The 25,702-nt window shown below is 43.6% G+C and overlaps 1 protein-coding gene across 1 annotated transcript in view; it reads right to left on the minus strand.

Annotated features, from left to right (window-relative positions):
* Positions 1-11,501, minus strand: part of KLKB1 (kallikrein B1) — a 49,753-nt gene extending 38,252 nt beyond the window's left edge. Inside the window, exons 1-3 of the mRNA XM_075334489.1 lie at positions 11,435-11,501; positions 10,319-10,478; positions 663-769 (exon numbers count right to left, since the gene is read on the minus strand). Of these exons, the coding sequence (XP_075190604.1) occupies positions 663-769; positions 10,319-10,478; positions 11,435-11,492 (325 nt within the window). The 5' untranslated portion in view covers positions 11,493-11,501. The remainder of the gene's footprint in view (positions 1-662; positions 770-10,318; positions 10,479-11,434) is intronic.
* Positions 11,502-25,702: the final 14,201 nt, after the last annotated feature.

Genomic DNA, 25,702 nt, shown 5'->3' on the forward strand with positions numbered 1-25,702 from the left:
GACTGATATTAAAGGCAACATGTTTATTTCTTATTCGATGGTTCAGTCATCACTAGGGGCTTTTCATTGGCAGAGATGAGCAAATCAATTTGCAGGTCTCTGGTGCAGCGTCCACTCCAGTTTTTTGGGGGTTTTGGGCAGGAGCCCTGGGATCTGCTTTCTACGTGTTGGCATCACCTGCTCCACTTTTGATTATCCAGCCTGTTATTAGTGCGATATTGCGCAGGCTGGCTAATCAATTGAGGAGCCGCAGATCCTGGCAGGGAGGAGTAATGGGATAATGACCTGACTGCTGGATCAGGGCCTTACAAAATTATTTACTCATCTCTCATTGGGTATAAATTCTCCATTTGATTCGCTTTATGTTAGACTAATTAAATGTTAAATATTACAACAAGCAACGTTCTTATTAGGGTTTAATAATAGGAAAACCAAGAAAACCCTAAAACCAATGAAGTCTTTATGAATCTATAAAAATAAACTGTGCAGGTGATTGTGAACACCATGACTTCACCCAGGTACCTATAGTAATGGGGTCAAAAAAGGTTGGGGACCTTAGAGGAATATAAATAGCTAGGAGAAAATGGACCCCTAAGATAAATACATAAAAGATATCCGCCCCCGTGTGGTTGTGGTTATGATAATGTACTTTACTTTCTTACCATATATTCTTTTTGTGCAATGTTTTAAGGAATGTCCTGAAATGGTTCCTAGCATTACCACTTTCTGTAATGTTAATGTTGGACTGGCCTTAAGAATGCATGCAAACCTACGGCACAAAAAGAAAATAAAAATGATTATATGCAGAGTATTCTGTAAAGGGAACTTGACACAAGTTTTTTTTATAAGCTGCAGCCACAACCAGTCAATCCTTATATACAGCATTCCAGAATACTGTATATAAGAGCCCAGGCTGCGCTGTATGGCTGAGGCCACATGGGGTTATGTGCGAGTCCTCGCATGACACTCAGCACACGTTCACAGCGAGAGCTGAGTCTCATGTGAGGGTCCTGTAACTGTGGTCCGATAAGACCACAGTTGCAGAGGGGAGGGCCCGGCGCTGCGGAGGGGAGGGATTCATCTCCCTCTATCCTCTGTTGCCGACTATTGTGATTCTCGCACTGTACTCAAATTACACCAGTGTAACGCGAGTGTAGTGCAATGTTTCTCTCGCCCCATAGAATTGAATGGGTGCGAGTGAAACAGGATTGCATTACACTTGCAGCATGCTGTGACTGTTTTCTCGGTCTGATTAGGGCTGAGATTTTATTATACTCACCTAGCCCTAGGAAGTGGTCATGTCTGCCGTCTCTTCCATCTTTTGAGATTGCCATGCTCCTGCCCAGCCACACATGCATGGTGCCTCCTATGCATGCACACTTTGATCTACCCAGCTGAGGGCAGATCAAAGTTCTGTAGTGCGCATGCATGGGCGGTCTTTGACCTTTTCTTGGCCTGCACATTACAGTACTTTGCTCTGCGCTCAGCAGGGCAGATCATAGTGCGCATGTGCAGGAGTACAATGGAGGCCTCTGTGGGAATGACGCAGGCTACACCATGCACATGGGGCTAGGCAGGAGGACAGCGATCGCAAAAAGGAGGAGGTGCCGGACCGAGAGCAGTTACACCCATTGTACCGGACCGCCCCCTTGGTGTGTATTATAAAAGTGGGTTTTTTTACGTTCTACAGAGTGGCCTGGCCTCTTATATATATAGTATTCTGAAATACTATATATAAGGGCTCACTGATGCTGGCTGCATAAGGGAAAAACCTTGTGACAGGTTCCTTTTAATTACTGCCTTAGTTTTGTTCCACAGTAGACAATTCACAAGCATTTTAAGCTAAAAAATGTTTTACATTTTACAGTATATGCCCCTATAATTGTCTTTTGTTAACCTAGAGCAGAGGTCTCAAACACGAGGCCCGCGGGTTGCATGCGCCCCCTGAGGCTGGTTTTTGCAGCCCGCAGACCCTGTGACGATCACAGCTCTATGCCGGGAGCCGGAGCCGGCAGGCACAGTACGGTTGAATCATTTGCGGTGCTGCGCAGAGGAGCTGTCTGCACTACACCAATGGGTGACGCGGCCAATCAGATGCAAGGAGGTGATGTCGCTGTATGATGTCACCTCCTTGCATCTGATTGGCCATTGGTATAGTGCTCAAAGCTCCTCTGCACAGCACCGCAAATAATTCAACTGTACATGCCGGCGCCGACTCCCGGCATAGAGCTACGATCGTCAAGGAGTCTGCAGGACACAGCAGGTATGTACTGTATGTACCCACGATCAGGACCCGCTGTGTCCTGGAAGTGGCGGGTCCTGAATGCGGGGCCGCGAGTTTCCTCTACAGAAGAATACAGGAGACCGTAGCTGCTCATACCCACTATCAAGGTTCGGGCCGCTGCGGCCTCCTCACTGTATTCTCAGTACAGAGGACACTTACAACCCTGTAAGCCGCACCGCAGGTCAGTGTTCACTCTGGGCCGCACACGTACAGTGAATGGGATTTCTAGAAATCCCATCCACTCTGCTTGTACTGTACAACACAGCGCTCTGGACGCAGTTGAAACATGCTGCCTCCAAAACGCTGCAAACACTGATCAGCACGCAGCCCTGAGGGAAAAGAGGAAAGGTGAGAAGAATTTATCTTGTTTTGTGTTTGTGAAGAGCGGCATAATAGGGGACAAGGATGAGGGCACAAGGATGGACAGAATACTACAAGGATGGGCACAATACTAGAAGGATGGGCACAATACTACAAGCATGGGCAGAATACTACAAACATGGGCAGAATACTAGAAGGATGGACAGAATACTACAAGGATGGGCACAATACTACAAGGATGGGCAGAATACTACAAGCATGGGCAGAATACTACTAGAAGGATGGGCAGAATACTAGAAGGATGGGCAGAATACTAGAAGGATGGGCAGAATACTAGAAGGATGGGCACAATACTAGAAGGATGGGCACAATACTAGAAGGATAGAATCAGAGGAAACAGAAGTCCAGCATCAAGGAGAGGAGGATGAAATAAAACTGGAGTTTATTAGTTGCAATTGCAAGTAAAATCTTACAGACTGTCGGGGAGCACAATAACACAAAGTGAAAGACGTGTGGATTATCCTACGCGTTTCGACCAAAGGGTCTTATTCATGGAATGTATATTATCTCAAGTTAGTTGTTATTTAAAGGATACACGGTTGAACGTCATAGGAGGGTTGGTGCTAATTAAAACTAACATGGTGCAAGATGTGCACACTTTCAAAACAGAAGCACCAAACACATATAATGAGATAAAAACATAAATATAGAAAACCACAATCTATGAATTAAGCAAAAAATGTTGAATCTGCAAAATTGTCATAGGAAAATCTATCCATAGATAATTGTTAATTTTGGTATAGAGGAACCAAAACATGAATATATGTCCAAAACATAATGTTGTAAACTGATAAAATAGCAATTTTTATACATGAAGAAACATGATAGATGTTTATTTTATTGCATAAAGAAAAATTGTTATAAAAAAGATAAATATTGCCAATAGAAGAGGAGACCAGAATCTACTTCATTACGTGTATTGTAAGATTAGATCTTGACGGGTATTTAGACCATGCGGTACCCGAGTACCTAGTTTGAAAATCCAAAAAGATTCTCTGTTTAGGAGCTTTCTCCTATGGTCTCCCCCTCTAGCTGGCTTGGTAATTTTCTCTATGCCCATAAATAAAAGAGAATCAAGACATCTGCTGTGAGTGGTTACAAAGTGCCGACAAACCGCAGAGATGTTCACTGCATTTGGATTCAAAGTGTCAGACATATGCCGTCTGATTCGCTTCTTTAGAGGATTTCCTGTGCAACCAACGCATTGAATCTTGCAGGTAGTGCACTCTATAAGGTATATTACATATGGCATATTGCAGTTAATGTAGCCATTAATATTGTATGTTAAACCTGTATGATTGTAAATTAATGTTTTGCTCTTATTGGCATGTTTACAGGCTATACACTGGTTGTGTCCACAGCCATAAAAGATGGTGCAAGAAAGCCAGGTTTTGTTTGTTGTGTGACTGGTGACTACACTTGGTGAAAGAATGTTGGCAAGATTCAAGGCACGTTTTGCTACAAAATTAATTTGATATTTGTTGAGAATACTGTTGAGATTTTTATCTTGGTGTAATAATGTAATATATTTTTTAACAATTTTGACGATTTGGTTGTATTGTGGAGAAAAAATGGTGCTGAAAGTGACCCTATAAAAACTTTGATTTTTGTGCTTGTTTTTGTTTTTAAGCAGCTCAGTTCTATCAATAGCATGAACGATTTTCTGTGCTCTACATAGTCTCCAGCTGGGATATCCTCTATATTTGAGTTTATTCAAAGTTTTATTAGATTCCTGAAGAAATGTATCTGATTTGGAACAATTTCTTTTGGTTCTAATTAATTCTCCTACAGGGATGTTTTTAACCGTATGTGTGGGATGACAAGAGCTGGCTAACAGTATAGAGTTACAGTCAGTGTCTTTACTGAATGGTAAAGCTTCTATACGGTTAGAATTTCCTATTAAAGTAACATCGAGGTAGTTAATTTTATGTGGATGTGTAGAAAACGTAAATTTGAGGTTAAAGGGATTAGTGTTCATATAATCCATGAAATTCTGTACTGAATCAAGATCACCCCTCCATATTAGTAGCAGATCATCTATGTACCTAGTGTAAAAAATAATATGATCGGCAAAAAGATTGTTTAAGGGGTTGAAAACATATATCTCCTCAAAAAACGCTACCACGATGTGAGCTAGAGAGAGGGAAAATTTGCCCCCCATACTAACTCCACACTTCTGTAAATAGAATTCCCTGTCAAAAGAAAAATAATTGTGAGTAAGTAGAAAATTGACTGCTGATACAACAAAATCCTGATTATTAGATAGATAGGAACTGTGTTTTGAACGGAATAATTCAAGACATTCAATGGCAATGTGGTGAGGGATAGAAGGATATAAGCTGACAATATCACTGGTGATCCAGATGTAATCGGATTGCCAAGTGATAGAATCTAGATTGAATATAAGTGCCTTTGTGTTTCTTAGGGGTACTTTGCACACTACGACATCACAAGCCGATTGTAGCTATGCTAAACGCGATAGTCCCCGCCCCCATCGCACATGCGATATCTTGTGATAATGTTCGGTACGGCAGCTATCACTACGGCAGCTTCATATGCACTTACCTACCCTGCGACATCACTCTGGCTGGCGAACCGCCTCCTTCCTAAGGGGGGGTGGGTCGTGCGGCGTCACAGCGACGTCACACGGCAGGCGGCCAATAGAAGCAGAGGGGCGGAGATGAGCGGGACATAAACATCCCGCCCACCTCCTTCCTTCCTCATTGCAGCCGGGACGCTGGTAAGGAAATGTTCCTCGCTCCTGCGGCTTCATACACAGCGATGTGTGCTGCCGCAGGAACGAGGAACCACATCGTACCTGTCGCTGCAGCGACATTATGGAAATGCCTGACACTACACCGATCATACAATTTCAACACTTTTGTGCTCGTTAATCGTAGTAAAAAGGATTCACATACTCCGATGTCGACAACGACGCCAGATGTGCGTCACTTTTGATTTGACCCCACCAACATCGCAGCTGCGATGTCATAGTGTGCAAAGTAACCCTTAAGAAGCCAGGAATCTCTTTAACTAGGGGCTGTAGGAGAAAATCGACCCAAGACCCCAGTTTTTCTCCTAGAGACCCTATAACTGAGATAATTGGTCCGAAGGGAGGGGGAAAAATTCCTTTGTGGATTTTGGGGAGGGCATGGTAGATAGGGATTACCGGAAAATCTACCTTCAGATATTCATACATTTTTTGGGAAAAAACTTCCCGTATGAGCCCATCTTCCAGTAATTTATCATTTTTTTCTTTGAAAGGAATAGTGGGATCTCCCTTGAGATGAATATATGTATTTTTGTCCTCCAATATTTCCTTGTTCATTTTGATGTATAATGAAAAATCAAGAATCACAATCCCTCCCCCCTTATCAGCTTCTCTGAAAACCAAGTCAGTGTTTGATTTGAGAGTATCAAGAGCTATTTTTTTCTAGAAAGGTTAAATTATTGTGTTTTTTGTCATTTATTTTGTCCAAATGAACAAGTTCAGATTCTATTTTTTCTTGAAACACATCCAAAATAGGAGGTCGCGTTTGTAGGGGGTAAAAATACGGATTGGCAGTTCTAAAGGGCTGTTCTGGTTGTTGATCTTGAATTCTAGATTCAGACTCCAGGCTTCTTAGGTCAGTAAGTTGAATTAACTCTTTAAACGCTGGAATGACATTGGTTTCTGCAGTGTTGTGATTTTGTATTAAATCCATGTTCTCATTTGTTGCAGTCTCCAAGTCAAAGTGGCATTTAAGAGTTAAATTTCTTGCGAACTTGTTAATATCGAGCAGAGTTTTGAAAATGTCAAATTTATTTGTTGGGCAGAAATGTAATCCTTTGGAAAGAACAGACATTTGATCCTGGGAGATAATCTGTGCAGACAGATTCCAAACTGGGCATGTTAACGTTGTTTTTTCTTCTTCTTGCGGCAATCTGGATATCTGTTTCCTCCTATGCTTTCTTCCTCCTCTTTGTGAGTGTTTTTTGAAGATTTTTTTGTTGTGGTTGCGATTTACTTCTGCTTTACTTCACCAAGTGTAGTCACCAGTCACACAACAAACAAAACCTGGCTTTCTTGCACCGGCTTTTATGGCTGTGGACACAACCAGTGTATAGCCTGTAAACATGCCAATAATAGCAAAGCATTCATTTCCAATCATACAGGTTTAACGTACAATATTAACACTAGAAGTCCCAGAGAGGGATCATTTAAATTCCTACCTTTGGAACCCAGAGACGGGTCGAATGACCTGAAGGAATTTAGCTAACATTCTATAAGCACCGTCTTTTGTTCTGTAATTAAGGCCATTACTGTTGCACCACAGGAGGTTGTTGTTCTCCAACCTCCTGTGGTGCGACAGTAATGGCCTTAATTAGAGTTTGGACTAATGGTCATTTGACCCTCCTTCGGGACTTCAGGGGGGAGCTTGAAATTTCTGGGACTTCTAGTGTTAATGGATACATTAACTGCAATACGCCATATGTAATATACCTTATAGAGTGCACTACCTGCAAGATTCAATACGTTGGTTGTACAGGAAATCCTCTACAGAAGCGAATCAGACGGCATATATCTGACACTTTGAATCCAAATGCAGTGAACATCTCTGCGGTTTCTCGGCACTTTGTAACCACTCACAACAGATGTCTTGATTCTCTTTTATTTATGGGCATAGAGAAAATTACCAAGCCAGCTAGATGGGGAGACCATAGGAGAAAGCTCCTAAACAGAGAATCTTTTTGGATTTTCAAACTAGGTACTCGGGTACCGCATGGTCTAAATACCTGTCAAGATCTAATCTTACAATACACGTAATTAAGTAGATTCTGGTCTCCTCTTCTATTGGCAATATTTATCTTTTATAAAAAATTTTCTTTATGCAATAAAATAAACATCTATCATGTTTCTTCATGTATAAAAATTGCTATTTTATCGATGTTTACAACATTATGTTTTGGACATATATTCATGTTTTGGTTCCTCTATACCAAAATTAACAATTATCTATGGATAGATTTTCCTATGACAATTTTGCAGATTCAACATTTTTTGCTTAATTCATAGATTGTGGTTTTCTATATTTATGTTTTTATCTCATTATATGTGTTTGGTGCCTCTGTTTTGAAAGTGTGCACACCTTGCACCATGTTAGTTTTAATTAGCACCAACACTCCTATGACGTTCAACCGTGTATCCTTTAAATAACAACTAACTTGAGATAATACACATTCCATGAATAAGACCCTTTGGTCGAAATGCGTAGGTAATCCACACGCCTTTCACTTTGTGTTATTGTGCTCCCCGACAGTCTGTAAGATTTTACTTGCAATTGCAACTAATAAACTCCAGTTTTATTTCATCCTCCTCTCCTTGATGCTGGACTTCTGTTTCCTTTGATTCTATCCACCGCCAGGGCGTTTCCATGCATCGCTGCACTATCCTGGAGTGAAGAGGGGTGAGCTGACAATCTCCTACTTTTTCTTTAATACTAGAAGGATGGGCACAATACTAGAAGGATGGGCACAATACTAGAAGGATGGGCACAATACTAGAAGGATGGGCACAATACTAGAAGGATGGGCAGCATACTACAAGGATGGGAACAATACTACAAGGATGGGAACAATACTACAAGGATGGGCACAATACTACAAGAATGGGCACAATACTGCAAGGATCACCACAATACTACAAGGATGAGCACAATACTACAAGGATGGGCATAATACTACTGGGCACAATATTACTGGGCACAATACTACAAGGATAGGCACAATACTGCAAGGATGGGCACAATACTACAAAGATACAAGGATGGGCACTACAAGGATAGGCATGGGGATGGACACAATACTACAAGGATGGGCATAGTACTACAAGGCACAAGGATAAACAATACTACAAGGATGGGCACAATACTACAAGGATGGGCAAAATACTACAGGGCACAAGGATGAGCACAATACTACAGGGCACAAGTATGGACAATACTTCAAGGATGGGCACAATACTACAGGCAACAAGGTTGGCAGACATTATTACAGGGTACAAGGATGGGCACATTACTACAGGGCACAAAAATGGGCACATTACTCAGGGTACAAGGAAGGGGCACATTACTATAGGGCACAAGGATGGGAGACATTACTACAGGGGACAAGATGGGGACATTACTACAGAGGACAAGGATGGGGGACATTACTACAGGGCACAAGGATGGGGACATTGCTACAGTATGGGGGACATAACTACAGGACACAAGGATGTGCATATTATACAGAACACAAGGGGGATATTACTACAGGATGGCGAACACCCTCAATTTTTTTTTCTATGTGTGTCCCATTCCCTCAGCTGAGTTTGAGACCCCTGCCCTAGAGTGTTATAGAGCAGGCAAATAAACTGTTGCAGCATGCTGGGAGTTTTAGATTCACAACAGTTGAAGAGTTACAGTGTGGAGAACTGGGAAAAGTTTACATACCACCAATGACCCTTATCATCGAAAATCTCAGCTTATTCTGGGCTTAGCAATAAACTGGGTGGTTCTTGACAGCCAAGTCTGTACACAAACATACAGAGATTACTGTCATCCTCTGATAAGGACCACCCCTTTGACTCATACCTTCTATAATTGAAGACATTTTAAAGGGAACCTGAGAGGTGCAATATGTACCCAGAACCACGAGCAGTTCTAGGTGCATATTGCTAATCCCTACCTAACTGTCCCTGTATCTACTAGCATAGATAAAGAGATCTTTAGAAAAAGTACGTCTAAAGATCTTTTATGATATGCTAATGAGCGCAGGGACTAGTCACAAGGGTGTGAGTTCTTACGCTCATTCCGCCCTCTTAGCCCACAGCGGTGTACTAACATGCTATGCAATGCAGCATCACCAGTGGTGACACGGATATTTGTGTCCTTTGGCACCGCTCATCCGAAGTCCTGGCACTTCCAGTCATGCGCACTAGACCTCTCTCAATCCGGGACGCGTATACCCAGCTTCATAGCGCACATGACCAGAAGTGCCAGTGTAGAACCAACAGGGCAAGGGGTTAAATATATTCGTCGCCGGGCCGGTGATGTCGGGTTTGGGATGTCGGGTGGCCCTGCCTGGCTTCGTGGCCCTGAGGCATACAATAAAAGGGAGGATGATAGGATGGTAGTTTTTCACATGACGCCACCTGTGGTACGCGGCTAGGGATTACCCGCCACTGCGGGTGATGTCCTCCGGCGCTGATGGTGTCGCAGAAAAGATGGTTCTGATCCCCACAGGTGGAGCAGGCCCCAGGCGGCATGCTGAGGGTTGTAATGGTGGCCGTTGGCGCTGAAGCGCGGGGCGATGGCGATGGCAATAAGAGGCTGAGTCAGCTTCTGCAGTTCCAGGTCTTTTTGCTCACAGTTTAAGTGCTGCCTCAGGGTACTGGTCTCTGCCGTGATGGGCCCCAGCCAATCCCGGATAAGTTGGAGATACCACCAGTATTTGGATATGTCCTTTCCTAAGGTTTGCCCTTGTGGAAGTCAGGAACCCGAGCTGAGCTTCTCGCTCCAAGCCACAGGCCCCGTGAAGAAGAAAGAAAGAGAATGGTGGTGTCATGTTGCACGTTAATTGTGACAGATTCACTTTTATCTTTACTCCAATCTATCAGCCATGTTTTCTCACCTTTCATTATCATTTGGCCAACTTGCTGGTAGGTAAGAAAACATCAAGCAACGTGGGCTAAAGGTACAGACCATCTGACAATATTCAGCATCCGGAGTAAACACAGTGCTCAGGTCTCCTCCTTGAAGGAGCACGTCATGTTGGAGTTCTGGTACACAGTCTAGCACACATGAATAAACTTTATTAAACAGATTGTATGCAGTGGGACAGCATTGTTTATATCACAAAGGGCGGCTTTGCACGTTGCAACATCGCACATGCGATGTCGGTGGGGTCAAATCGAAAGTGACGCACTTCTGGCGTCACTTTCGAGATCGTAGTGTGTAAATGCTAGATGATACGATTAACGAACGCAAAAGCGTCGTTATCGTATCATCGTTGCAGGCTCCGACTTTTTCATAATTATGCTGCAGCGACAGGTACGATGTAGTTCCTCGCTCCTGTGGCAGCACACATCGCTGTGTATGAAGCCGCAGGAGCGAGGAACATCTCCTTACCTGCCGCCGGCGGCTATGCGAAAGGAAGGAGGTGGGCGGGATGTTTACATCCTGCTCATCTCCGCCCCTCCGCCGCTATTGGCCGCCTGCCGTGTGACGTCGCTATGACGCCACACGACTCGCCCCCTTAGGAAGGAGGCGGGTCGCCGGCCAGAGCGACGGTCGCAGGGCAGGTGAGTGCATGTGAAGCTAGCATGGCGATAATTTTCGCTACGCCAGCTATCACAAGATATCGTACCTGCGACGGGGGCGGGGACTATCGCGTGCGACATCGCAGCATCGGCTTGCGATGTCGCAACGTGCAAAGCCCGCCAAAGAGTGTACATGAGAAAGCATACCTACAATTCTATCATGGTAGTCCATTTGGCTACAATGGGGCCGCTGTAAAGAGGTGGCCTATCTGTGTGTGACTGCACCTATTGTTAATTCCACCATTACATGATATTTTAGCATTTTCTTTACAATTTAAAATGTTAAAAATATAAGAAAAATACTTTGTATTAGATAAATTTCAATGTGATCAATCATTATAAAACAGAAATGTTGCTTTATGCAATAGTTAGTAATTGCATCGTTAGTATTTTACATCATTAGTTATGTAACAGAAATGTTGTATTACCTCCACAAGAGAAATCAAATAGCAGGAAAAGACTTGCCACGGTATAATAAAAAGTCATCCTGTAACAAAGTATAATGGATACATAAGCCCTTTATAAATAAATTGTATTATGAGAATAATTACATTTATTTCTAGTAGAAAAGGAGCACATAAAGTACCTGATTTGAGCAGCTTTGTCCTCAGCGGTGACTGAGGCATCTCACCAGGTTCTCAAGCTTTTCATTTTCCAAAGGGGCATGTTTACATTGCATTACAAAATTGTGTGTGGGCAATGTTTAACTGTGATAAGGCTAGATGTTTGGTTTTGCAATAGCACTTGTTACTTAAAGGGGTTGTCTAAACATAGTTAAAACCAATCAACTTTGCAAATTTAATCTTATTAAAAATGTTTGTAGTTCTCAAGAATGATGGGAGTTTTAATATTATTGTTTAGGTTACCAGCTACCGCTGCGGTCTTCCAGCATAACCAACCATCCATAGTGTATGCCAGGGGTCTCAAACTCTGCTGGGTATAAGGGCTGCACATAGATAAAAAAAAATTTGGGGGCCGCATTCTTTTCATGACAAAGTGACATTTTTAATGGTACTATAATTTTTCTCTATACACCTTTGGATTACTGTTTTTGAACATTTTTCATTTGTTTATTAGAACAGATGTACCCTTCTTTGTTTGTATATATATATATATATATATATATATATATATATATACAGAACAGACCAAAAGTTTGGACACACCTTCTCATCTCTAGAACAACTGTTAAGAGGAGACTGTGCAGCAGGCTTTCATGGTAAAATAGCTGCTAGGAAACCACTGCTAAGGACAGGCAACAAGCAGAGGAAACTTGTTTGGGCTAAATAACACAAGGAATGGACATTAGACCAGTGGAAATCTGTGCTTTGATCTGATGAGTCTAAATTTGAGATCTTTGGATCCAACCACCGTGTCTTTGTAGAAAAGGTGAACGGATGGACTCTACATGCCTGGTTCCCACCGAGAAGCATGGAGGAGGAGGTATGATGGTGTGGGGGTGCTTTGCTGGTGACACTGTTGGGGATTTATTCAAAATTTAAGGCATACAGAACCAACATGCCTACCACAGCATCTTGCAGCGGCGTGCTATTACATCCGGTTTGCGTTTAGTTGGACCATCATTTATATTTCAACAGGATAATGACCCCAAACACACCTCCAGGATGTATAAGGGCTATTTGCCTAAGAAGGAGAGTGATAGGGTGCTACGCAAGATGACTTGTTCTCCACAGTGACCAGACATGAACCCAATCGAGATGGTTTGGGGTCAGCTGGACTGCAGACTTAAGGCAAAAGGGCCAACAAGTGCTAAGCATCTCTGGGAACTCTTTCAAGACTGTTGAAAAAACATTTTTGGTGTCTATGTCTTGAAGCTCATCAAGAGAATGCCAAGAGTGTGCAAAGTAGTAATGAAAGCAAAAGGTGGCTACTTTGAAGAACCTAGAATATAAGACATATTTTCAGTTGTTTCACACTTTTTTAAGTATTTAATTTCACATGTTTTAATTCATAGTTTTGACGCCTTCAATGTGAATCTACAATTTTACAAGTCCTTGAAAATAAAGAAAACTCTTTGAATGAGGTGTGTCCAAACTTTTGGTCTGTACTGTATACAGTACAGACCAAAAGTTTGGACATGCCTTCTAATTCAAAGAGTTTCTTTATTTTCATGACTCTGAAAATTGTAGTTTCACATTGAAGGCATCAAATATGAAGGCATCAAACTATGAATTAACACATGTGAAATGAAATACTTAACAAAAAAGTGTGAAACAACTTTTCTGCGTCTCACAAAGACACGGTGGTTGGATCCAAAGATCTCAAATTTGAACTCATCAGACCAAAGCACAGATTTCCACTGATCTAATGTCCATTACTTGTGTTCTTTAGCCCAAAAAAGTCTCTTCTGCTTGTTGCCTGTCCTTAGCAGTAATTTCCTAGCAGCTATTTTACCATAAAGGCTTGCTGCACAAAGTCTCCTCTTAACAGTTGTTCTAGAGATGTGTCTGCTGCTAGAACTCTGTGTGGCATTGACCTGGTCTCTGGTAATCTGAGCTGCTGTTAACCTGTGATTTCTGAGGCTGGTGACCCGGATAACATTATCCTCCGCAGCAGAGGTGACTCTTGGTCTTCCTTTCCTGGAGCGGTCCTCATGTGAGCCAGTATCTTTGTAGTGTTTGATGGTTTTTACCACTGTACTTGGGGACACTTTTAAAGTTTTCCCAATTTCTCGGACTGACTGACCTTCATTTCTTAAAGTAATGATGGCCACTCGTTTTTTTTTACTTAGCTGCTTTTTTCTTGCCAAAATACAAATTCTAACAGTCTATTCAGTAGGACTATCAGCTGTGTATCCACCAGACTTCTGCACAACACAACTGATGGTCTCAACCCCATTTATAAGGCAAGAAATCCCACTTATTAAACCTGACAGGGCACACCTGTGAAGTGAAAACCATTTCCGGTGACTGCCTCTTGAAGCTCATCAAGAGAATGCCAAAAGTGTGCAAAGCAGTAAAGGTGGCTACTTTGAAGAACCTAGAATATAAGACATATTTTCAGTTGTTTCACCCTTTTTTGTTAAGTATTTCATTCCACATGTGGTAATTTATAGTTTTGATGCCTTCAATGTGAATCTTCAATTTTCAGAGTCATGAAAATAAAGAAAACTCTTTGAATGAGAAGGTCTGTCCAAACTTTTGGTCTGTACTGTGTATATATATATATATATATATATATATATATATATATATACACTATATGGTGCTAATTGTAAAACTGTATTACAAATATATATATAATATAATACACAGGAGAAAGAGAGTAAAGTGCAATTATAAATATTTTTATTGAGTACACAACAAGAAAATAGTAGTTAAAATGGTACACTACCAAAAAATCTTCGGGATACAAGTATATAAGACCCGAGAAAATTCATAGTAGCCCATCCAATTATATCTGGAGTATTAAATATAGAAGTCTATGTTAAATAAGGGCTAACAAGTGGAAGGGTCTAATAAGGACAATATGAGTAATTAAAAAAGGAACTGCCATACAGTTAATGTGCACAAATCGAACCATGATTCCCCATCATGTATTGGTAGGAAATCATGGTGATTATGCTGGAAGCACCGTGAGGGAATAGATGTTAGTGCTAATCCAATAGGGGTAGCACCAACTGATGGTACAACCAAAATGTGCAGGGTAAAAGAATTCTCTTACCTAAAGTGCTGAAGTGCAGTGTCAGTGCAAAAAAGTCACGATACGGCCAGCAACGAAAAGACGCAGTCCCAAATGGAATGAAAAGGTATCCCTATAAATGGCCAAAGGTCTCCATCCGACGCGCGTTTCGCGAGGATTCTGTAGCTTTATCAAGGTGGGGAACCAAGGTAGTGAGCCCAAGACCTGCATGCCTCTTTATACCCCTCCTAAAGTGGAATCTACAGGTGTGTGGCTGGGAATTGACGTCAAACCGGAAGTGACCTATGTTATGTTACCACAAAGCGTTGTTAGCAACATACATCAAAATAGTCAGAATATATTAAACGTATTTGTCGATAGTACATGTACATTATTCACAATTCGGCCGCTAAGTTTGTTAAATATCCCCAGATACCATGGACTGGGTAGACAGGGTTACTATCAAAATCACGGCCCGATTAGCGTGGTAACCAAGGACGCACTTCCTGAATGAAAACCGGAAGTCGTCATAAGTCCCAGAGTTCACTTCTCCCAATCGTCAGATGAGTGCTGTGCAATTCAACCAATAGAAATCCAGGTTGGAACTTTTACAGGTTGTCATACCCGACAGGAAGGTCCCCACGTGACCGCTGGGGACGCGTCAGCCCCACAAACACGCCCCACCATTCCCAATCGGGTTAGACATAACCAGAAGACCAAAGTATGCCCTATCACGTGTCGAGCCAGATACAATGGACTGGGCAGACAGGATTACTATCAAAACCACGGCCCGATTAGCGTGGTAACCAAGGACGCGCTTCCTGAATGAAGACCGGAAGTCGTCATAAGTCCCAGAATTTACTTCTCCCGATCGTCAGATGAGTGCTATGCAATTCAACCAATAGTGATCCAAGTTGGAACTTATGCCGGTTATCATGCCCGACAGGAAGGTCCCACGTGATTGCTGGGGACGCGTCAACCCCGCAACCACGCCCCACCATTCCCGATCGGGTTAGACAGAGCCAGAAGACCAAAGTACGCCCTATCACGTGTCGAGCCATGTCTACACCCGCCCACCTGATCCAAGGGACGCGTACCCCTGGAAACAGAATGAGCGTATGTGTTAGACAGGCACCGAAAAGGTTAGGGGAACTACCACAGGCATAGCAATTAAGGTGGTCCAAGAGTGAACCACAATAATAATACATAAATATACAGTTCAAACAGTGTAGATCATAGAATATGAAAACTTATACACTTGCATTATTAGAGAACTTTGGACCACTGCCGATCACTCAGGCAATTAATGCCAAATTCAAAGAAAGTCCAACAGGAGAATGATATAAATATAATCAGTAGAGGGACCACTTGAGGACACACAAATAATTCATCAGGTTTTCTGGATGTGATACATCCAGCAAAGATCCACATCACACAGTAGACCACAAAGACTGGAAAGTCATGCAATTCACGCGAATGAGGGAAGATAGATGATTCTTCAGGTTTTCCGGATGTAACACGTCCAACAGAGATCCAAATCGCACGGCAAGCCACAAGGACCGGGAAGTCAAGCAAATTGCACAAAAGAGGGGTAGATCTAAAGAAATAATATAATCAGAAGTTAATAGCAGGTCAGGCATCAATACAAAAATGAGCCACACGAGAATTCTTTTACCCTGGACATTTTGGTTGTACCATCAGTTGGTGCTATCCCTATTGGATTAGCACTAACATCTTTTCCCTCACGGTGCTTCCAGCATAATCACCATGATTTCCTACCAATACATGGTGGGGAATCATGGTTCGATTTGTGCACATTAACTGTATGGCAGTTCCTTTTTGAATTACTCATATTGTCCTTATTAGACCCTTCCACTTGTTAGCCCTTATTTAACATAGACTTCTATATTTAATACTCCAGATATAATTGGATGGGCTACTATGAATTTTCTCGGGTCTTATATACTTGTATCCCTAAGATTTTTTGGTAGTGTACTATTTTAACTACTATTTTCTTGTTGTGTACTCAATAAAAATATTTATAATTGCACTTTACTCTCTTTCTCCTGTGTATTATCTGTACTATGAGTAGTGCTGGCACCCTCCCTGCCTTAATCTGGTAGGCCTGGTGCTCACATTTAATGGCTCTTTTTGTGAGTTATGTGTTGTTAATATGTGTTCCTGTGCTTCTCACAGATTACTCGCAATCGAGCATGGATTTTCGCGCCCGTGATCGGGCCTGGTCGGCACATTTCGACAGTGTTCTGAATGATCACAACAAGAATACCACTAGTGATGTCAATTCGTCTAACTGTGATACTTTGATTTTTAAATACAAGGAATTATTGAAAAGGAGATTGAGAATTTGTTGGAACCGTGCATTGCTTTCCAAATACCTTGACAGAGACATGATCCCTCATGGCTTACGGGTCCAGATATTCCCATCCTTTCCGGTAGAAGATCCTTCCTTCCGTGATAAGTGGGAGTGTCTGGCCCAAACATGCTCCTTGGGATTCCTGTCTCTGTTGAGGGATCATAATACCACAACCCTCTCCACTATGGAGGTGGAATTGGAGGAACTTGAGAGAACTATTAAGAGCAAATGCACAGCTGATGTTGTTACTGGGATGGAGGGTGAAATTGAAAAAGAATTGTCCAAATTGGAGAAAGAGATCTGTGGTCAAAAATTAAAAAAGTTTAACAGGTATTTGGGTGATTATGCCAGTTCTACAGCATATAGATGGCAGATCAGATCCAGAACGGGTCCTCGAGGTAGAACTATTTCTCGTGGTCACTCTGCTTCTATGTCATCCCTCACCTCGCTTGGAGATTCATCGGAGGCTTCGGGCGGTGTTAATGAGGTCGAATCGAGTGTTGGTGCCCGAGTAAAAACTACCCGCAACAAGCAACAGGCCACTAGGCAAGGGGGAAGGAATAGACTCCAGGTGATCAACCTTTCTACACATGTATTTTCTAATGATCAGCTGGAATTATTATCAAGGGGTCTAACCTTCTCCCCCACCAACAATTTTGATTTTTTCACAGCCTTAAAGGATACCCACCTATTTGCACGTAAGCTGATACTGAAGAGGCTCCACCACAGACGGGAAAACACGGGACTGGATAGTCCTGCGGAGAGGGAGGCTCTACAGGTGTTAGAGGACCTGCTTGAGGAGCAGACCAGCGCCACAACAGGTGTGTTCCCTAGGTCACTACTGCCCAGATCTACCAGGTTTCCCCCCTTGTCCCTTTGCCCTGCTATTGAGGTTTTCACCTGTCTTGTGTCTAATGACCTCAAGCAAATTCCATCGCGAAGACGGTGTGATAACCTCACTCATAGACAGAGATTAGCATTAAATGAGTTAAACAACATACAGGATATAGTCATAAAACCAGCAGACAAGGGGGGCAACATTGTGATCTGGGCAGTAGAAAATTATGAGAAGGAGGCCTTTAGGCAGTTACGTGACAGGAACACCTATTCTAAGTTATCTTACAACCCTGTGCAGTCTTTCTCGCTTGGTCTTTCCAAAATCCTTGAATCGGCATCTGAGGTTGGTTTAATTACCAACAAAATGGTAGACGGGCTCTCCACCAAATACCCTAAGGTACCTACCTTCTATCTGTTGCCTAAAATCCATAAAGATGCCCTCTGCCACCCGGGGCGCCCCATCGTGTCCGGCATAGGAGGCCTGTGTGATCCCATCTGTAAATTTATTGATTACCATCTGAAACCCTTGGTAGAAACCTTGCCCTCCTATGTCCGTGACACGACTGACGTGCTCCGGCGGATCGATGGCATCTTTATGGATCATAAAATGCTGTTTGTGACAGCTGATGTGGAGAGCCTGTACACCTGTATTTCCCATCATGATGGGTTGGAGGCTACCCGCCTTTTTCTGGAGATGGGCAGTCGGGATGGCGAACTTAATAAATTTATCCTCGAGCTGCTCCACTTTGCCCTTACACATAATTTTTTTATTTTTAAGGACCAATTTTATCTGCAGCAGCGTGGCACTGCCATGGGGGCGGCCTGTGCCCCCTTGTATGCCAATCTCTTCCTCGGTATGTGGGAGAGGTTGGTATTTGGTGAGGGTGGCACTGGGCTTAGCTCCCATGTGCAGTGCTGGCTCAGATATATTGATGACGTTTTGTTTTTTTGGCAGGGCACAGTAGAGCAGCTTGACGAATTTATGGGGCATTTGAACACTAATAATTTCAATATTAAATTAACCTACAAGCATAGCAGCAGGTGCATTGACTTTTTAGATATTAACATCGAGGTGGACCCTATGTCGGTTATTCAGACTAGTGTCCATCGGAAATCTACTTCAGTCAATGCCCTGCTGCATGCCTCATCTGCCCATACACCTTCTACAATACGCGCCATGCCGACTGGCCAGTTCTTGAGAACGAGGCGGATTTGTTCCTCCAACGACGCATTTGAGTTACAGTCGGCCGACCTCAGATGTCGATTCAGGGACCGAGGATACAGCAATCGCTGTATTCGGAAGGGGTATTTACGCGCTAAGCGGACTCCTCGTCAACAATTACTTCAATACATTCCTAAGTCTCAAAAACCTGACCCTCCCATTCGTTTCATAGGCACCTACAATGGCCATTGGCAGACCATGCGAGAGATTCTAATCAGGCACTGGCCTGTTCTTCGATCGGATCCTATCCTGGCAGATGTCCTCCCCTCCGGTCCTCTCATGATGGCTCGCCGTTCCAAAAACCTTAAAGATATTCTGGTAAGGAGCCATTATATACCACCTATTTCCAACCCTTTTAGTACCCGTGGCCCCTTGGTTGGGTGTTTCCCATGTGGTCGATGTTTGGCCTGCCAGAATATCATCCGTACCTCTTCATTTATGTCATCTAATGGAACCAGGACATTCAATATCCGGTGTCATATTACGTGTGCTACCACACACGTTATCTATTATGCCACGTGCCCATGCTCCCTCGTGTATATCGGCCTCACCTCACGTGAGTTGAGGGTACGCACGAGGGAGCATGTGCGGGATATTAGTGCCGCTAGGGATGCTGTTGATCTTACTACACTGAAAACACTCCCTAGGCATTTTCATAAATTCCATGGGAGTAACCCGTCTGGACTTAAGATACGGGGCATTGATCACGTCCGTGGTGGGTCTCGTGGAGGCGATTTACCCAGGTCGAGGCCCGTTGGATCTCCACTTTGGACACTTTGGTCCCTAATGGGCTTAATGAGAATATCAGCTTTGTGTCCTTCCTATAATGTAATACCATCAGTCCTTCCTATTCTCTCCCTCTCTTCTCCTTTTTTGTATTCCTTATTTTAACCTAATTGTTTGTTATTTTTTAGTGTTTTTTATTTTGTGTTGTCATCTTAATTTTATCATCTCCTGCACTACTATGAGCGACGTGTGGCTCATTTTTGTATTGATGCCTGACCTGCTATTAACTTCTGATTATATTATTTCTTTAGATCTACCCCTCTTTTGTGCAATTTGCTTGACTTCCCGGTCCTTGTGGCTTGCCGTGCGATTTGGATCTCTGTTGGACGTGTTACATCCGGAAAACCTGAAGAATCATCTATCTTCCCTCATTCGCGTGAATTGCATGACTTTCCAGTCTTTGTGGTCTACTGTGTGATGTGGATCTTTGCTGGATGTATCACATCCAGAAAACCTGATGAATTATCTGTGCGTCCTCAAGTGGTCCCTCTACTGATTATATTTATATCATTCTCCTGTTGGACTTTCTTTGAATTTGGCATTAATTGCCTGAGTGATCGGCAGTGGTCCAAAGTTCTCTAATAATGCAAGTGTATAAGTTTTCATATTCTATGATCTACACTGTTTGAACTGTATATTTATGTATTATTATTGTGGTTCACTCTTGGACCACCTTAATTGCTATGCCTGTGGTAGTTCCCCTAACCTTTTCGGTGCCTGTCTAACACATACGCTCATTCTGTTTCCAGGGGTACGCGTCCCTTGGATCAGGTGGGCGGGTGTAGACATGGCTCGACATGTGATAGGGCGTACTTTGGTCTTCTGGCTCTGTCTAACCCGATCGGGAATGGTGGGGCGTGGTTGCGGGGTTGACGCGTCCCCAGCAATCACGTGGGACCTTCCTGTCGGGCATGATAACCGGCATAAGTTCCAACTTGGATCACTATTGGTTGAATTGCATAGCACTCATCTGACGATCGGGAGAAGTGAATTCTGGGACTTATGACGACTTCCGGTCTTCATTCAGGAAGCGCGTCCTTGCTTACCACACTAATCGGGCCGTGGTTTTGATAGTAATCCTGTCTGCCCAGTCCATTGTATCTGGCTCGACACGTGATAGGGCATACTTTGGTCTTCTGGTTATGTCTAACCCGATTGGGAATGGTGGGGCGTGTTTGTGGGGCTGACGCGTCCCCAGCGGTCACGTGGGACCTTCCTGTCGGGTATGACAACCTGTAAAAGTTCCAACCTGGATTTCTATTGGTTGAATTGCACAGCACTCATCTGACGATTGGGAGAAGTGAACTCTGGGACTTATGACGACTTCCGGTTTTCATTCAGGAAGTGCGTCCTTGGTTACCACGCTAATCGGGCCGTGATTTTGATAGTAACCCTGTCTACCCAGTCCATGGTATCTGGGGATATTTAACAAACTTAGCGGCCGAATTGTGAATAATGTACATGTACTATCGACAAATACGTTTAATATATTCTGACTATTTTGATGTATGTTGCTAACAACGCTTTGTGGTAACATAACATAGGTCACTTCCGGTTTGACGTCATTCCCAGCCACACACCTGTAGATTCCACTTTAGGAGGGGTATATAAGAGGCATGCAGGTCTTGGGCTCACTACCTTGGTTCCCCACCTTGATAAAGCTACAGAATCCTCGCAAAACGCGCGTCGGATGGAGACCTTTGGCCATTTATAGGGATACCTTTTCATTCCATTTGGGACTGCGTCTTTTCGTTGCTGGCCGCGTCGTAACTTTTTTGCACTGACACTGCACTTCAGCACTTTAGGTAAGAGAATTCTTTTACCCTGCACATTTTGGTTGTACCATCAGTTGGTGCTACCCCTATTGGATTAGCACTAACATCTATTCCCTCACGGTGCTTCCAGCATAATCACCATGATTTCCTACCAATACATGGTGGGGAATCATGGTTCGATTTGTGCACATTAACTGTATGGCAGTTCCTTTTTGAATTACTCATATTGTCCTTATTAGACCCTTCCACTTGTTAGCCCTTATTTAACATAGACTTCTATATTTAATACTCCAGATATAATTGGATGGGCCACTATGAATTTTCTCGGGTCTTATATACTTGTATCCCTAAGATTTTTTGGTAGTGTACCATTTTAACTACTATTTTCTTGTTGTGTACTCAATAAAAATATTTATAATTGCACTTTACTCTCTTTCTCCTGTGTATTATCTGTACTATGAGTAGTGCTGGCACCCTCCCTGCCTTAATCTGGTAGGCCTGGTGCACACATTTAATGGCTCTTTTTGTGAGTTATGTGTTGTTAATATATACAGTTAGGTCCAGAAATATTTGGACAGTGACACAATTTTCGCGAGTTGGGCTCTGCATGCCACCACATTGGATTTGAAATGAAACCTCTACAACAGAATTCAAGTGCAGATTGTAACGTTTAATTTGAAGGTTTGAACAAAAATATCTGATAGAAATTGTAGGAATTGTACACATTTCTTTACAAACACTCCACATTTTAGGAGGTCAAAAGTAATTGGACAAATAAACCAAACACAAACAAAATATTTTTATTTTCAATATTTTGTTGCGAATCCTTTGGAGGCAATCACTGCCTTAAGTTTGGAACCCATGGACATTACCAAACGCTGGGTTTCCTCCTTCTTAATGCTTTGCCAGGCCTTTACAGCCGCAGCCTTCAGGTCTTGCTTGTTTGTGGGTCTTTCCGTCTTAAGTCTGGATTTGAGCAAGTGAAATGCATGCTCAATTGGGTTAAGATCTGGTGATTGACTTGGCCATTGCAGAATGTTCCACTTTTTTGCACTCATGAACTCCTGGGTAGCTTTGGCTGTATGCTTGGGGTCATTGTCCATCTGCACTATGAAGCGCCGTCCGATCAACTTTGCGGCATTTGGCTGAATCTGGGCTGAAAGTATATCCCAGTACACTTCAGAATTCATCCGGCTACTCTTGTCTGCTGTTATGTCATCAATAAACACAAGTGACCCAGTGCCATTGAAAGCCATGCATGCCCATGCCATCACGTTGCCTCCACCATGTTTTACAGAGGATGTGGTGTGCCTTGGATCATGTGCCGTTCCCTTTCTTCTCCAAAGTTTTTTCTTCCCATCATTCTGGTACAGGTTGATCTTTGTCTCATTTGTCCATAGAATACTTTTCCAGAACTGAGCTGGCTTCATGAGGTGTTTTTCAGCAAATTTAACTCTGGCCTGTCTATTTATGGAATTGATGAATGGTTTTCATCTAGATGTGAACCCTTTGTATTTACTTTCATGGAGTCTTCTCTTTACAGTTGACTTAGAGACAGATACACCTACTTCACTGAGAGTGTTCTGGACTTCAGTTGATGTTGTGAATGGGTTCTTCTTCACCAAAGAAAGTATGCGGTGATCATCCACCACTGTTGTCATCCGTGGACGCCCAGGCCTTTTTGAGTTCCCAAGCTCACCAGCCAATTCCTTTTTTCTCAGAATGTACCCGACTGTTGATTTTGCTACTCCAAGCATGTCTGCTATCTCTCTGATGGATTTTTTCTTTTTTTTCAGCTTCAGGATGTTCTGCTTCACCTCAATTGAGAGTTCCTTAGACCGCATGTTGTCTGGTCACAGCAACAGCTTCCAAATGCAAAACCACACACCTGTAATCAACCCCAGACCTTTTAACTACTTCATTGATTACAGGTTAACGAGTGAGACGCCTTCAGAGTTAATTGCAGCCCTTAGAGTCCCTTGTCCAATTACTTTTGGTCCCTTGAAAAAGAGGAGGCTATGCATTACAGAGCTATGATTCCTAAACCCTTTCTCCGATTTGGATGTGAAAACTCTCATATTGCAGCTGGGAGTGTGCACTTTCAGCCCATATTATATATTTAATTGTATTTCTGAACATGTTTTTGTAAACAGCTAAAATAACAAAACTTGTGTCACTGTCCAAATATTTCTGGACCTAACTGTATAATATAGTATATATATATATATATATATATATATATATATATATTGTGAGGTAGCGTGGTCGGCTGCGCAGCAGAAGACACGGGATCCAGGCATTAAGGTTCACAGCACACGGTTTAATGTCCAAACAAAAGTCCACAACAATATACATGTGCCTCTCCGGCAGAGAACTCAGGGAGTTCTGTTCACTCCCTCACACCCGGCACACCTGCCCTTGTTCCTGTTTCCATTTAACCCTTCCTTCAGCCTGTAGGGACACAGCATTAACCCTAGAGTGGATTTACTTTCTATCATGGAGTGAGCACAACCGGGGCGAGACATACCGGCCGTCATAGATAACCCCGGTCACAGTCTCACATACCCCCCCCCTCAGTTCAAGCATGCGGGGTTGAACTCCCGCCATCAAACACGGGCCGCGGGACAAGGCATCGGTGTTGCCCTGCAACCCACCGGCCCTATGTTCAACCGTAAACCGGAAGTTCTGCAGAGAAAGGAACCAACGGGTAACCCGGGCATTCCGTTCCTTGGCGGACCTCATCCAGACCAGTGGAGAGTGATCCGTCACCAAGCGAAACTGCCGTCCCAGCAGGTAATAGCGTAGGGACTCCAAGGCCCACTTGATCGCCAGGCACTCCTTCTCCACTACGCTATAATTCCGCTCGGGAGGGGTGAGCTTCCTACTTAAGAAGGTGACGGGGTGTTCCTCCCCCTGAACCACCTGAGACAGCACTGCCCCCAGGCCGACCTCTGAGGCGTCAGTCTGTACTATGAACTCCTTCCGGAAATCAGGGTGTACGAGAACGGGCTGTCCGCACAGGACCCCCTTCAGGGCCCGGAAGGAGTCCTCGGCCTGCGGAGTCCAGCGCACCATGACGGACTTCTTGCCTTTGAGAAGGTCCGTCAAGGGGGCTGATAGTCCCGCAAAATCCTTTACAAACCTCCTGTAGTACCCCACGATACCCAGGAAGGCCCTAACCTGCTTCATGGTCAGGGGTCTAGGCCACTTCTGGATCGCCTCAACCTTGTTAATTTGGGGCTTAATCACTCCTTGGCCTATCACGTAGCCCAAGTAGCGGGCTTCCGTGAGTCCCAACGCACATTTCTTGGGATTGGCTGTCAATCCGGCTGTTCGAAGCGCGTCCACCACCGCTTGTACCTGTTCCAAGTGGGTCTGCCAATCGGAGCTGTAAATAATGATGTCATCAAGGTACGCTGATGCATACGCCTGGTGGGGTTCCAGCACTAAGTCCATCAACCTCTGGAACGTGGCCGGAGCGCCATGTAACCCAAAAGGCAAGACAACATAGTGGAAGAGACCCTCCGGCGTAACAAAAGCGGTTTTCTCCTTGGCGGACTCAGTTAGTGGCACCTGCCAGTACCCTTTGGTCAGGTCGAGCGTGGTAAAATATCGCGCCTGTCCCAGCCTATCAATCAGCTCATCCACCCGGGGCATGGGGTAGAGATCGAACTTGGATATTTCGTTCAATCTCCTAAAGTCATTGCAGAACCTTAAGGAGCCATCGGGTTTTGGTATTAGGACAATCGGACTAGCCCATTCACTCCGGGATTTTTCGATGACCCCCAGGCGTAACATTGTCTTTACTTCCTCCGATATGGCTTGTCGTCGAGCCTCTGGTACCCGGTATGACTTCAGGCGTACCTTCAGGTGGGGCTCGGTGACAATATCATGTCGTATCAGACTGGTCCTACCGGGCAGCTCGGAGAGGACATCGGGGTTCTGCTGAACCAACCGTCTGGCATCTCGCCTCTGAGTCTTGGTGAGGGCTTCTCCAATCCTTACTTCCGGTTCGTCCTCTCCGGAGGTCGCTGGAGCCGGAGGTGAACAACCCGAAGAG

The sequence above is a fragment of the Anomaloglossus baeobatrachus genome, chromosome 1, assembly GCF_048569485.1.
Source record: "Anomaloglossus baeobatrachus isolate aAnoBae1 chromosome 1, aAnoBae1.hap1, whole genome shotgun sequence".
In the NCBI taxonomy this organism is placed as follows: Eukaryota; Metazoa; Chordata; class Amphibia; order Anura; family Aromobatidae; genus Anomaloglossus; species Anomaloglossus baeobatrachus.